Source organism: Mesoplodon bidens, assembly GCF_964165515.1.
Source record: "Mesoplodon bidens genome assembly, chromosome: X".
Classification (NCBI taxonomy): domain Eukaryota; kingdom Metazoa; phylum Chordata; class Mammalia; order Artiodactyla; family Ziphiidae; genus Mesoplodon; species Mesoplodon bidens.
The window spans coordinates 89,326,226-89,340,850 of NC_138163.1; the positions used below are offsets into that span (position 1 = coordinate 89,326,226).

The following is a 14,625-nucleotide window of genomic DNA, read 5'->3' on the forward strand; positions in this document are numbered from 1 at the left end:
AATATTTTGGAGATCAGGCCCAGTCTAGCTCAAGGCAGAGACAGACTGGGGTCAGAGTAACCTCCAGCTTGGGATGAATTGCTTCTGACTCAACTCATGGGGAGAGCATTGCTGAGTCAATTTTTTTTTTGCTAATAATTTGTCTCTTAAAATATTGGGAGCTGATGGGTAGATTGAACACAGCTCTAAGAAATTGTTTCTAGATTGTAGTGTAGAGAGATGCTGCAAGTTTTTTCCATTAGGGCCATTGGGGGCCTCAGTGTTGAAGGTCAGGATGGGGTGGGAGTAGGTGTGCAGGTGCAGATAGTCTCTTGAAGCAGACTGGGAAAATCCTCCTAGACAAACTATTATAATTCCTTAGCCTGCCTGGAAGCTGACACAAGAAGGAGAAGCCAGGAGACAGAGTTTCAGAGATTCTGGTTTCTTCTGAATGGTCCAGTGCAGTAACAGGAAATTATTGTACTTCAAACTCTGGCTCTAGAAAGTTTAAAAGACTCTTGGTCTCAGTATGATATATGATTTAGAATCACTTGGGCTGCTTGTTAAAAATGCTGGGGTGATTCTGAGCAGAGAGTCTGGGGACCACAAATCAAGAAACTGGTGTAATGAATCAGAGGCACCTGAATAGTGCCAAAAAAATCCAAAACAGCTTGACAGTAACTTTTATTCCCAAGATGGCTTGAAGGTGCAAGCTGATGCTTATCAGGTTGGGAACTATTCTGGTATGGGAGACTTCTCCAGCCAACAGTATCATGGTTGGTGGTCTGAAAACATTTCTTCTCTCTGATCTGTGCAATACTTGGCCCAGTTGGCTACATTTTCTCTAAAGGACTTATTCCTTCAACAAGACCAAACTCTTAACATCATGAACTTTGGGGCAACAGCTAGGTCTTACCTCAGAAACTCCTGGGCCCATTAGGTTGAGCTAGTGGCTGAAGTTTCATACCAGAAAAGTCCATTGCTAAGGTCTACACCAAACAAGCAACTTCCCTTACCTCATATGTTTGGTCACCGTTATAGCTGAGATCACTTTGTAACTCCTTTTGGAAGAGGTTTAGAAAGAGGTGTTATCCTTTGTTATTAGTCTGTGATGAATGAGAAAATGTCCTGGATGGCTTCATATCTTAAGATGCTTGCCTGGGTTTCCCAAGCTTTTAGGGGCTGACAGGTGTGAGTTGGCTTGTGACATATTGGCCTCTGGATGAGGTGGTCTGTCTTGCTCTTGCTGAGCAACCTGCATCTACGATCACCTTTCAAATCAAGCCAGACTAGCTGGGGTTCGTGTCTCCCAGGTGTGGCTGAAGCCAACCTTCATTTATTAAAATGAAAAATGGATGGTACAATGAGATATTGAAGAAAGCCAATGCCTAATGACTCACAAATCACATGGCCAACTAGGAAAAAATGATCATATCATGAAAAGTGACAGTATTTGCATACTTCCTTTCAGTACATTTAGAGCCATCATCACTTAAATGCATTAATTTTTCTGCTCAGAAATGAAATTATTTAGTTATGGGTGATAGCAATACGCTGATTAAAGCTGAAACTAGCTAAGTGTGAACTATTAAGTCATATGGGAAAAAAAAAGCAATCCTTATGATTTTTTTTAAATTTATGTTGTTTTTTCTTACCTGACATCTCTTCTTCTTTCCCTGATGACCACTGAGCATCTGCGAAGATCTTCAGCCAAAACCAGCCCACCGCAGAAGCTGCCTGGTCATAAATCCTACCAGCAATGGATTGGCCTATAGGCCACCTGGTACATGTTATGCAAACAATTTCTTTGGCCCCATAGAATATTCTGCAACCTGAACAGAAATGCTCACTCTGTTGCTGTGTTCTTCCTCTGAGCTTGCCTGGTTTTAGGGCTCTGGTCATAGAACTTTAGAGGCTAAAAACAATGTTGTTCATTATAGATTAAGCAGATGTTTTAGATTTACTGTTCACAAGTGTACACTCTGGAGAATAACACCCTGGTTGATAACTTGAATAACTCCACATTGTCTAATATATTCTTCTTATCCTAGGTAGAAATTAGTGAAAGAGTCAAGGGAGAGAAAATACAGGCTGGAGTCATCAGAGACAGGATTAAGGAGCAGGTAGGCCAAGATCCTACGGCAAGGAAGAGGCAGCATAGCTCCAGTGTCCCTACACTTAACCATGGCCAGGGGAATGGCTGAATCAGAGGCACAGAGGTAGGAGTTATCTGCCTGCAAGAGACTCAGTTTGACTAGAGTGGAAGGTGCCTGCCAGGTTCAAGACAAGGATTGGATCCATAGATGGGGCTAGATTAAGGAGAACTTTGAGAGATTGACAGTAGAGAGTTATTGAGCCTTCTTGAGCATGGATAGTGGCACCAGGAAAGAAGTTTTGAGTACAATTATTGAGTAGCTTGAGGAGGAAAGAGACCTGTGAGTAGCAGGAAGGCCAGTTGGGAGGCAACTTGAGGTGATAAGAGCCAGAGCTAGGATAAGGCATTGAAAAAGAAGATAAAGGGTTATATCTGAGAGAGATACATGTAGAAGAAAGAAACAGCACACCCAGAAAAGTTATCAGAAATGGGAAAAATGAGGAAGGAGGGGAATGAGGCCTTATGAGTTTTACATATGTTTTATTGGAGGCAGTAGCAGACCCCCAGGGAAATGTGGAACAGGTAGTGGGAAATATGGAACTGGAGGTACTAAGAGCCGATGTCATGAGAAAGATGACTTATCTGAGGAGCTACATGGAGAGAACAAAGAGTAAATGCCCCCATTGACTTTTGAATAGGGCAGTCAAGGGCTAAAATGGGAAACCCATTCCTCAGTTTTCCCAGCCAGTCTGACTGGCCTGTGCTTTAATGTGTCACTAACAACGTCTGAGTGAGTTACATTCAAGAAAGGACTAGTCAGTGCCAAGTTCTCATTTTCCTGTGTAGAGAGCAAAGAAAGCATACTGTCAAGCACAAAGATGGGTGAAAAGAAATAAACTGCAATAATGAAATTCCTGTCCTCTGCAAAGCTCAAGTGTGACCCTCAATAGAAAGCCAGGGCTGGAAAGGACTTGAGAAGTCATCTGTTTGATTCAAGTCTGTAACTTGATGGATAAAGAAACTGAGACAGGTAAATGGACCTATCCAAGATGATTCAATGAGTTACTGGCTGAACTTCCTCCAGTAGCCAGTCTTTTGGTACCTCCCCGCTGTTGTTGGAATAGTCTGGTTTACATCTTTCCAGAAGTGGGTGAGATTGTTGTCCTTGAACACTTTGGGCAAGATAACTAGAGTCTGTTTACAAGGCCATATGAAAAGGACATCTAGTTTATTCAGGAGAGAGAATAAAATCCCAGCCTATTTTATATGTGCTTAAAGGGAACAAAGGAAGGAATCTTGCTCTTGTCCATGCCTAGCTGTTGAGGGAGGGGACCTTCTGAGAGGATGGGGGCAGGTACCAACTGAGAAAACCTTACAGAAAGGCAAAACTCCTTCATACCCCTCCTTGTCCCCTTGTGAAGCTTCTCAAAAGGCAGGCCTGGCTCAGCTACTTTCATGGCAACTGGGACATATGCTATTCTGAACAACACTTTTTTTAACCTTTCCCTCTTCTGCTTCTTGCCATTAAAATTCTACTATTTCTGGCAGCCACCCAGGCTAATTAAACAACTATTTTGGGGGTGGTATTGCTCAGCTAGAGGGCAAGAATATGAAGGGGAAGTCAAGTGGTACAGCTCTGGAAAACTGGTGAGGGCTTTATTTCTGTGTTGGCAAGGCCCGGCATTGGGAATGCTCCTTACATGACCCAAAATACCCATTCTCAGACATACCAACCACTGAGGAATGCCTCCTAGACAGGCAGGGAGCCCGACCTGTGGGGGTGGCATGGGGATCCTTGGAAGAATGAGGCATCAGGAGAGACATGGCTGAAGCCTAGGCTAGAAAGATTCTCTAGGGCAGTGGTTCACCAAGTGTGATCCCTGAACCAGCATCGTAGGCATCCCCTGGGAACTTGTCTGAAATGCAAGTTCTCAAGCCCCATTTCAGACCTACTGAATAAGAGACTCATGGGGCCTAGCAATCTGTGTTTTAACAAGCTTTCTAAAGGATTGAGAACTACTGCTTTAGATCATTCACAGGGTGGGCTGGTCTCCCTGGAGAGAGAAACCAGCTGGGAGACCTCTCTCCCTGCTATCTTGGCAGGTAGCGTTGGGGATTGGCAAAAGCAAAGCTATACAATAAGCTCAACTAGAGATTCAAATCTGCTCTACCACCTACTAACTGGGTAACTGTGGGCTACTTGGTAATATCACAGGTTATCTTCAGTAAAAATGGAGATGTTAATGCTTACCTTGGAGAGCCATAGAGACTAAGATCACAAAAGAAAGTCTCTTACCCAATGCCTGGCATATGTTTTCAACAAGTGTAAGTTTCTCTTCCTCCCTCCTTCCCTTTCTTTCTCCCTGTTTTACTTTCTTCCTCCCTTCTTCCTTGCTTTCTTTCCTTCCTCCTGAAATGGCCCACTGGACACTCCAAGTTAGCTGTAGGCACATTCCTCACTGTTGATCAGAGACCAGCCTGAGAGATCAAACTCCCAATGCCTACAGGGTATAGTGATCATATTTCCAGGTTAAAAGTCAGGGCACATGGGTCTGATAACAGATGTGTCTATTTGTAGGACAATGGGATAGAACATTTGAAATTAGAATTCCTGGGAAATATAGATAAAAAGGAATTGGATATCATTCCTTCTTATTTTATTTATTTATTTATTTATTTTTGCGGTACGCAGGCCTCTCACTGATGTGGCCTCTCCTGTTGTGGAGCACAGGCTCCAGACGCGCAGGCTCAGCGGCCATGGCTCACGGGCCTAGCCACTCCGCAGCATGTGGGATCTTCCTGGACCGGGGCACGAACCCGTGTCCCCTGCATCGGCAGGCGGACTCTCAACCACTGTGCCACCAGGGAAGCCCAATATCATTCCTTCCTTAAGAATTATATCAATATTATGACTCTTCCCCCCTTTATCTTCTTATACATGTCCAAAAGTATCTTTGGTTTGGGGATGCAGAACACTGTATGTTCCACTCACTGGTAAGTCTGAGCAAGAACCAACCTATATTTAGTCCTGTACTTGAAATGCCCTGAGGATTGGGAATTATTTTAGAAGTCACATCAGCACTGTCCCAAGGCCAAGAGCTATTTGGGTACCTTGCTGGAGTAACCCAGTACCACCTCCTGGCTTTATGTTGGGCTTGCAAGATGAAGAAGTTGGGATAGTTGGGAAATTAGGGATTTGGTGGGGGAATAAACCAGTTATAAACAAGAAATAAAGAACTTAAGCTTTGATATAGCCACTCCCAAATGGACTTTTCTTGGCTTTCTTCCTCTTATAGGTAGCTCTGTACTATTTGTTAATTTGATCAGCTCCTGCTACTCGAAACTCTTGTCCTTGATTTTTATGAGATTGCACCCCTTGGTATCCTAACTATGTTCTGACAGCTCCATTTTGGTTTGTTTCTCTGGCTCCTCTTCTCTTCCTTGCCTCCCATTATTGTTTTCCTACGTTTCTGGCCTTCTTTCTTAGTACTTTCTTCCAGGGCAAACTTCCTTGGTTTCTACAATTTCTTCTGGGCCATTGACTCCCAATCCTGTATTACTATCTCCCCTGATCTCTCTTGAACTTCAAATCTACCTGCATGTCCTGCTGGCCCCCAACATTCAGCACATCAAAGAGAAAACTTGTCATCTCTTCTCCCCCTCCAAAACCAACATTTCCTCATAACTTACCCTCATGCCTTAATGATCACACTTAGGATTGAACTCCCTCTACCAAATCAATTTTGACCTCCTCCTTTTCCTCAAAGGAGATCTAAATACCTTCAAACAGGTCTCCAGTCCACCTTCCTACTCTTCCCAGCCCTTTCCAAACTCCACTACCTATTTACCATCAAATTTCCCATAGCCTTCACCTTTGAGACTTTACTCTGCCTCACATGCCTTTCTTGTTCCCTACTCTGTAACAATCCTATCCATTTTTTTAAGACCTATTTCAGTGCCCCACAAAACTGTTTTAGAGTCCAGTAGCCACACATGATCCTTCCTCTGAAGTCTTGTACTAGGCCAGAGTATACCAGGCACTGTATGAGGCACTATACATCCAGAACTCAGTTCACCTTCTCTACAATTCTGGCTGTGAGGCAGGTATTAATATCCCCATTTTGCATATGAAGAAACTGAAACCAAGGGTTGTATAGCTTGAAAGTCTCATCCATGGCTTTTGTGATATTGTACTCCTTACATGCTGACAGTTCCATTTTGGTTTATTTATGTGGCTCCTCTTGTACTCCTCACCTCCCATTGTCACTGTTACTTTCTAAAGTAGCAAAGCCCAGAATTGAAGCTAGGTTTGCTTGCCCTTAACCACCTTTGCATACTGCTTGAAGGGCATTCACTGTTGGTACCCAAAGGGCCCTTGATCTTCAGGTAAGGACTGTGGCTGAATCACAGTAAGCAGATCCCTGCACACAGTGGGAACACACTCAATGAGTGTTGGGTGGAAAATGGATGAGCAAAGTCATATTTATGAAAAATTGTAGCAAGTTAAAAGTCAATCCTGTATACAAAGGGGAGATTTAAAACCAATTTCCAGCAGCCCAAACTTAAAACATCTCAGAAGATAGGGGAAGAACATTCCCTTATTCCTGGTTGCATTTGTGACTAGAGAACACAGGAGCCCTATACAGCTACCAGCCCCTTCTGGATTGCCCTTCTCTCATTATCTGCACACACATCTGTCAACCCTTGGTTCAGTGTCTTACAGCTTGTGAATCAGGTGGGGGTGTAGAATTATCCTCACTTAACAGATGAAGAAAGTGAGACTCAGAGGCAGCATAGTTTATAAGAGCAGAGGCTCTGTAAGAGCCAGACTGTGCCTGTATTTGAAATATGACTTAAGTACTTACTGGCTGTTTGAATTTGGGCAAATTATTTAATCTCTCGGAGCTTCAGTTTCCTCGTCTGTAGGATAGGGCTAATAATAGTATTTCCTCAAAGGGTTGCTGTGAGGATTAAGTGAGTTGATGTGTGTAAAGTGCTTAGAATAGTGCCTTACATATATTTAGTGCTCTATATTAGCTAATATTATCATCTTTATCATCCCTTCTTTAGCAAGGTCTTAAATCCAAGTGTTCTTTTTCCACCTTCTCTGTCTATGGTGTTATGTTGGGGAAAAAATGGTTCACTAGGCTGGCCATCTGGTGATGATAGGCAAGTCACTCCTGCTATATTACACCTGATCTATAAAATGAGGGATTAAGGGTGATGATCTTTGAAGTGCTGCCTAGTTCTGTCATTGATTCCAAGTAGACAGTGACAACAGGCTTGCCAGTTGGTTTGTGGCCACTGTGTCCTATCCAGGGATTGGCCTTGTCCAGAGCATAGCTGGACTTTGTGACCTGAGTGCCCAGGCAGGTCAACTGGACTAAATGGGGACAAGAATGAGCCAAGTGCTGCTGGGAGAATCCAAGCATGGAGTCCCTCAAAAGAAGACTGCACTGTAGAAAAAGTACAGGCAGTGGAATCAGCCAGAGCTGGGACTAGGGTAATTCAAACAGCATCACAGATAGAGTCCTGAGCAGAGCATTGGTAAGTGATGCCAAGATCACTCTTTGACCCTTGATAAAAAGTCAATGATATATCTTTAGACTATAAGCCCTCATGGTGCTCTGAGTTGGGGCCGTATGTGCTTATCAAGCTCTAGCAGCACCCTGTTGGTACCCATCTTTGGCAGGAGAGGGGAGACTTCTCTGTAAATACTTACTTTATTGAGGCCAGTGACCAGCAATTCTTCTTCTCCACTGAGGCCAGAACAAGAAGATATTGACTTTTAGTGTAATTGGAAGAAAGCAAGTTCAACATATAAATGAATCTCCTCTTAGTCAGGGGCACCAGTGACTGAAGGTGGCTGTCCAAGTCTCTTTCTTTGGGGTTGAAGAATGGAGCCATCTGGTTTATGATATTATGAATGGAGCTCTGTGAGTTCATTTTAGCTTATTAGTAAACATTGGTAGTGTGGCATGATAGGTATTAGTGCATATACAGTCAGAAGACTGAGCTCCATAATTTATTACATGTGTGATTGGCCAAAGGACCAGGTCACCACTCTGAGCCTCAGTTTCCTTATCTTTAAAATATGGATAATAGATCCAGCTCATTCAGTAAGGACCAAGTGATGCAGTAGATATGAAAACACTTTGTGAACAGTAAAGCATGAGGTACTTTAAAGGTGTTATTATAAAAGGTCTTATTTGAAATCTCTTTTACATCCAAGCTGAGGAGCTCCCTCTATGCCTTCTATAGAAGGCACAATGGCTAGACCCCTGAGCAATGAAGGATGCCTCATGCAGGAGCTAACCAACAGAATGCCCTAACTAAGTCAAAAGATCAGTGTGTATGTTTTTCCCTGTGTGTGATGTGTTATGCATTAGTATCATGACCATAGGGTTATTCTCTGGCTGGTATGTTGGAAGGCAGACCTGTGTGAGAGGATGCATGTTCCATATTCTGTCTCTGTTGTCTTTAAATTGTTTTGACTTCGGTCTTGTGGAGCCATAATTGCCTTGGGGTCCTTCCTCAAAGCAGGCTGATGGAAAAGATGACTTCTAGAGGACATGTTCAGCAATTCAGTTCTGGGGAGGGAATGTTTGAGTCCTTTGCCTGACAGGACATATGTTCTCTATTCTGGAAATTGTTCCTCCAAATGCCAGAAAGATTGATGACCCATACAGGCTGGAACCAGTTAGGGGAAAAAGAAGAATACATAACACAGTGGTCAGGATGGTAGCCAGAGAGAAACTAACTATTCCCCCACACCCATCCTCATCACTGTGTGTAGACAAGTGTCATGAACATATGTGTGTGTATGTTTATGTGACAGTGGCATAGATGTCTGCCTGGCACTATGTGGAGCCAAGTCCTGCTGGCCACAAATTCTAAGGACCAAGGTTAGGCTCTGTGCATAGCCCCTGCCTTGCTGAGTGAAACTGAGCTTACCCCTTAACTTGCTTATGGCTCAGTTTTGCCATCTATCAGATGCAGAAGTCAACCTAGATACCCTGTGTATCTTACAGGGTGGTGGTTTAAATCACTGAGTGAATGTGTGACAGTGTCGAGTTTCTTGGGAGCAAGGCATCACAGAACGCCATATTCTTTCATACCTATGAACACATGACCTCTCTGGATAGCATCATGTGTGGGTGAGAACAGGAGGCTGCAGGACTGGGGTCCATTATATGTGAGGAATGCCGTGGTCTGTAACTCCTGAAGGTGGGGTACAGTAGGATTAAATACTGTATCACCAACTCTCAATTGGACAGTTCCAAAGAAGAAGAAGAAAGGGGGAGGAGCACAGAGAATTTATAGCAAATATGCTTGAGCCTCATTTTAGCCATTGGTTTCAGACTCTCCACCCATTCCAGATCCAGGGCTGCCTCGAAGTACAAAGGAGAGATGGATTGGGGCTTTTTTTTTTTCTCTAGGGAAGGAGATCTTGAGTAGGGATAAAATCATGAGGCCTGTGTAGTCCATATACACATTCTGGGTCATTCTACCCACTGGCTAATGGAGAGTTGATAGTATTATTTGTCTTGTAGTCCAGTGGAGCTTGCTCTCCCAATGTCATCTCCATCACCCTACCCTTCATCACTAATATGTGAGTTTTTCCATAAGTAGTAGAGATTTGGGGAGGGGGGCAAGTAAGGTAGCTAGATGTGTGGACTGAACACATTCTTATTTTGTCTCCTAAGCTGATCACTGGAGATTCCATCGTTAGTGCTGAGGCAGTATGGGATCACGTCACCATGGCCAACCGGGAGTTGGCATTTAAGGCTGGCGACGTCATCAAAGTCTTGGATGCTTCCAACAAGGATTGGTGGTGGGGCCAGATCGACGATGAGGAGGGATGGTTTCCTGCCAGCTTTGTGAGGGTGAGTGTCAGCCTTCACTCTCCTCTCCTGTCTCCTTGGCTACTTGCCCCTGGCCTCCCCCTCACCAGCCCTTGTTCTCCTCCTTCCCCTTCTTGTGGCTCCTCACATTTTCCCCTGTATGTTTGGTCACCTACCCAGGGCCCGGACTTCCTTTAATCTTTGCCCTTCTAGTTTTGAGACTTTTTTTTCTCTTGTTTATTTTAACAATCTCCACCTCCTGCCTCCCACCTTCTACCCACTGTGACTTTGCACAAATCACTTCCCTTTTTGCCTTGATGGTTTTGAAGACACTTTTAACTCTATATTGCTGTGAAATTTTACCTTTCTTCTCTCTCTTTTCTGCTTTCTTTCTTTTCCTTGCCTCCTCTTTTTTTATCCTTTCTTTTTATAGATCTCTTCCCACCCTCTTTCTCCCCTCCCCACTCCTCTCTGCTTCCTTTGCCTCCTTTCTCTCATTTAGGGATGTGTGAACACCCCTGTGTGTTGTCTTATGATTGTCTACAGCTGTGAATGTAAGAGTCTGGGTTCCCTACCCTCCCAGGGGTTGGAGTTTACTCATTGCAAATTTTACTTTTTGCAAGGTGGCTGGGAACTAAGATGTGTCCAGGGTGGGAAGCAGGCAGCTTGATAGTGCTGGCAAGACCTTGGCCCCTTTGACATTGTACCATGAAAAACCTGGCCGTTAAAAGAAGGGGTTCTTGGGAAGGGGCTCCTTAGCAATTTCCACTTCCTCTAGGTCACCCATTAGCAGGATGCTAATGGGGAAAGAACATTGGCCTGGTGTTCCAGCTCTTGGCCGTCCTTGGAGTTATGAGCTAGAATCAGCTGTTTGGCAATTGTGAACTCTGATTTTCCCCATATGCAAAATGGTGTTGGCAATTATTTCACGACAGGAGATATCACAGTGAATTAAATACTGTACATTAAAACAGATTTGTGGCAATACAAGTACCAAAGCCACATCAGGATGTCTTATGACCATCCTTACCACAGCCTATCATCTTTTGTTAGTTTCTTTTGTAATATAAGACTGAAGTCCTGACCCCAAACAAAAGATCAGAGTGGCTTGGGTCCTTGGAGAATGAAGGGTCTCAGGATAAGAAGGATAGAAGCGTGACATGAAGGAAGGAGCAGGGCACTTGGAATCAGATAATCTGAGATGCAGATGCAGTTTCAGCTTTACTACCTCCTAGCTCTATGGCTTTTGGCAAGACTTTTATCTTTCCTGAGCCTTATTTCCTCATCTGAAAAATAGGAATAGCAGACTTTTTATGAGGATTAAATGAGATCATTATGTGAGTAATGAATCCGACACAGTGCTTGGCACATACTGGGTACTTAGCAAATTGTAACTTGCTTTATCATCATCATTATCCTCGTCATCACCACCACCACCTCCACCTTATTAACTCCAATAAGGTCTATGTATCAAGGCTGGTCATAGTGGTTGAAAGAGGCCTCCTTCCTTGGAGGGCTGCAAATGTAGGAAGCACTGTTATCCAGTTAGAGCAGTTTAGGTGAGGGCACTGCTCAGAAGCAAGGAGGTAGACAAAATAGCCTCTCATCCCCTCTATCCTGAGAATTTCTTAATGAAATATCCAGTCCTTTCTCCTCTACCTATATGGAGTCTTCCATCAGAGTTTCCACATGCTGTGTGTCCCAGCTCAGCTTTGTTGGTTGATGAACTGGTCCCAGGGGTAGTTAGAAAGAACACATCAATAACCATGGGCCTTTGGAACTAACATGAGACCCCGTACACAGACAGGTTGTGTGTCTTAGGCTGACAGCCCCCCCTTTAAAAGAAGGATTAAACTGCACCCAGTGACAAAATCACCCAAATCTGCATGTATTTCACCTACAGTGAAATGTCATTTTTATAATAAACTGTAATTCAAGGGGTGGGACAAAACATTGAGCAAGGCAGAATGACCCCAGGAGGTGAATAACAGAATCAAGCTTCAGAATATCAATGAACTGGCATTGATTTTCCTACATCCAATCCAGGAGGAGTGTTTCTCCAAGCACACAGCCCCAGCAGCCTGTTGGATGGGCTGAAGCTGACCTTTGAGAAAACCACTGGCTGGGCGAGGCATGCATAATATAGAGTCTAGCCTAGTGGTTCTCAATCCTGGCTGCACAATGAACTAATTCACTTGGGTATCTTAAAAAAAAAAAAACCCAAACACTAAAACCCAGGCTCTAGGCTAGTTAAATCAGAGTCTTTGATGTTGAGAACAATTTGGCCTAGGCCAGTACAGTCCAATAGAAATATAATGTGAGGAACTTCCCTGCTGGTCCAGTGGTTAAGACTCTGTGCTACCAATTCAGGGGCCTGGGTTTGATCTCTGGTCACAGAATTTAGATCCCACATGCTGCAGCTAAGAGCCCTCATGCTGCAACTAAAGATCCCACATGCCACAATGAAGATCCTGCATGCTGCAACTAAGACCCACACAGCCAAATAAAATAAATAAATAAATAAATATTTTTTAAGAAAAGAAATATAATGTGAGCTACAAATGCAAACCTCAAATATAATTTAAAAATTTCTAGTAGCCACATTAAAAAAAGTTAAAAAGATACAGTGAAATTAATTTAATGTATTTTATTTAACCTAATATATCTAAAATATTATGATACAATATCATATATTATCATTATATATTTTTTAATAATATATTTTACTAAGTCTTTGAAATCTGATGTGTATTCTATACACATCTCAATTCACACTGGTCACATTTCAAGTGTTCATTAGCCACAAGTGGCTAGTTGCTACTGTATCAGATAGCACATATTGAGACTGATGACTGTGACAGTAGGCCAGGAACATTAATGACAGAGCCTAAATCATAAGTTAGAGCTCCAATATTCTATTATACCAGCTCCAATATTCTATTCTATTCTATTCTATTTTACCAGTGTTTATTCTTTGAGAAACTAAGATAGCATTCCATGTTGCCTCAGATTGTATTCAGAATGAGCATTTGATCATTGCAAACCTTTTTTTTAAAGTAATAGTTGAATGGTCTTCAGATCTCTAAAGGAGAGTACCATGCAACCTTAGTGGCCAGCTGTTGTGGTGTCACCAGTAAAAAGAAATGGGTTTAGACTGTTGCATGAATGATGTGAAAATTGACTCCAAGTTAGACCTTTCAATTCTCATGAATGAGCATTTATGTGTAGGTTTACATTTCTGGTAAGATTGTGTGCTCCTCAAGGAACTGGAAGTTATGTAGGCTCTTTTCTAGTAGGTATTTAAAAGTAGAATTGCTATTTCCATTCTTCTACACTGATTTTGGTTGAGGGTAGAATGGTATTGTGCAAGCAGTGCTAAGTATATTAGAAAATGAGAGACCTGAGTTCTAATTTGGCTCTCTCAAACATTTGACATATGATCATTGGCTTTTAGTTTCTCCTTCACCTATGAAGCATTCTCTAGGATCTATTCAAGCTCTGACAATGTCTCGGTAGGACATAACAATGAGTCACACTGAACTGTTGAATGTTTATTAGTACTGATGTTATTGGTAGGTAGATAGGTGTTTTCCTGAGATGCTGTACCTATATGTTGTATAGTTCCCTTGTTTATCCAGACTCATCCTGAGCTAAGATTCAGTAGCTCCTTGAGAATATCATCCTTAGGTTATTTGGCATATAACATGAAAGTATAATGGCAAAGAAAAGACTTTCCTCCTAACTCTATACAAACCGGACACCTTTGTGGATCACTGGACCAAACTGGTCACTGACATAGTGGAGCATCTCCATTTCCTATCTGGAAGACTCATTGCTGTGTAAATATCCCAGCCCTACGCTGGATAATCCAGGGTGCTTAATGCTGTTCTATCCCAGCTAGCCATACATGTTGTTAATCAGGTTTAAAACCAATGTGGAATCTGAGAAACCCAGATTCTTACCTCAGTCTGCTGAGTATGCAGCTTGAGCAGCTTCCTGTACATCTTTGAAGCCCAGTTTTCCTCCTTGTAAAATGGGGATAATTAAGTCTTATAAAAATCCTTTGTAACCTGAGGTATGCTGGATACCTGTAAATAGGAAGTGTGATACCACTTTGGCTACTGTACAAGAAATTGCTGGGTTTATGTATCTTCTATTCAGTCAAATATCTGCCTCTCCTGTTGTTCAGAATTTCATTTTGTATGTATATACATGTATGTGTGTGTGTTCTCAAAGTCTCTTTCTTCTGTACTGGGAATATGACTTCACAAGAGCAATGCAGGAGTTGATTTACCTTCCCAGCAATTGGTCAGGTTAAGTGAATTACAGCTTGCTGAACATTAGTCCTCACATCTAACTGTTGACATCCTCAGCTGCTTTCTGGGCCAGTTTCCCCTCTGGGAGCTGAGAGCAGACTGCTGGGATATGATTGTATCTCTAAGTAGAAAATCCCATCCCTGTGGTGGCCCTCCTTTTGCATGCTGGGCCCTAACTCCAAATCACTCAGGTCTATTTCTTTTATCACCATGTAAAAATTGGCCTTTGTTCTGACTTTGGGCCATGGCCTGGGGACAGCTTATTGTCCACTTGAGGGCAGGCTCTGTACAGAATACATGACAACCTGCTATTGTTAGTGGTAGGTGAGGCCTGAGGGACAAAACATGGGTTTGTTCAGAAAATAAAGAGCCTACTCAGATGCCATCAGAA

General features: G+C 42.8%; 1 protein-coding gene across 7 annotated transcripts in view; it reads left to right on the forward strand.

Annotated features, from left to right (window-relative positions):
• The window catches only part of ARHGEF9 (Cdc42 guanine nucleotide exchange factor 9), a 207,483-nt gene that overhangs the window by 18,606 nt on the left and 174,252 nt on the right, over positions 1–14,625 (forward strand). For 3 of the 7 annotated variants that reach the window (XM_081221593.1, XM_081221592.1, XM_081221591.1), the window contains exon 2: positions 9,781–9,960. The exons of 2 other annotated variants lie outside the window; for them this stretch is intronic. In XM_081221593.1, coding sequence (XP_081077719.1) covers positions 9,835–9,960 — 126 coding nt within the window. In that variant the 5' untranslated portion in view covers positions 9,781–9,834. Of the gene's footprint in view, positions 1–7,076; positions 7,622–9,627; positions 9,687–9,780; positions 9,961–14,625 lie in introns of those variants that run through there. 2 more of the 7 variants (XM_081221594.1, XM_081221595.1) reach the window with 2 other exon arrangements.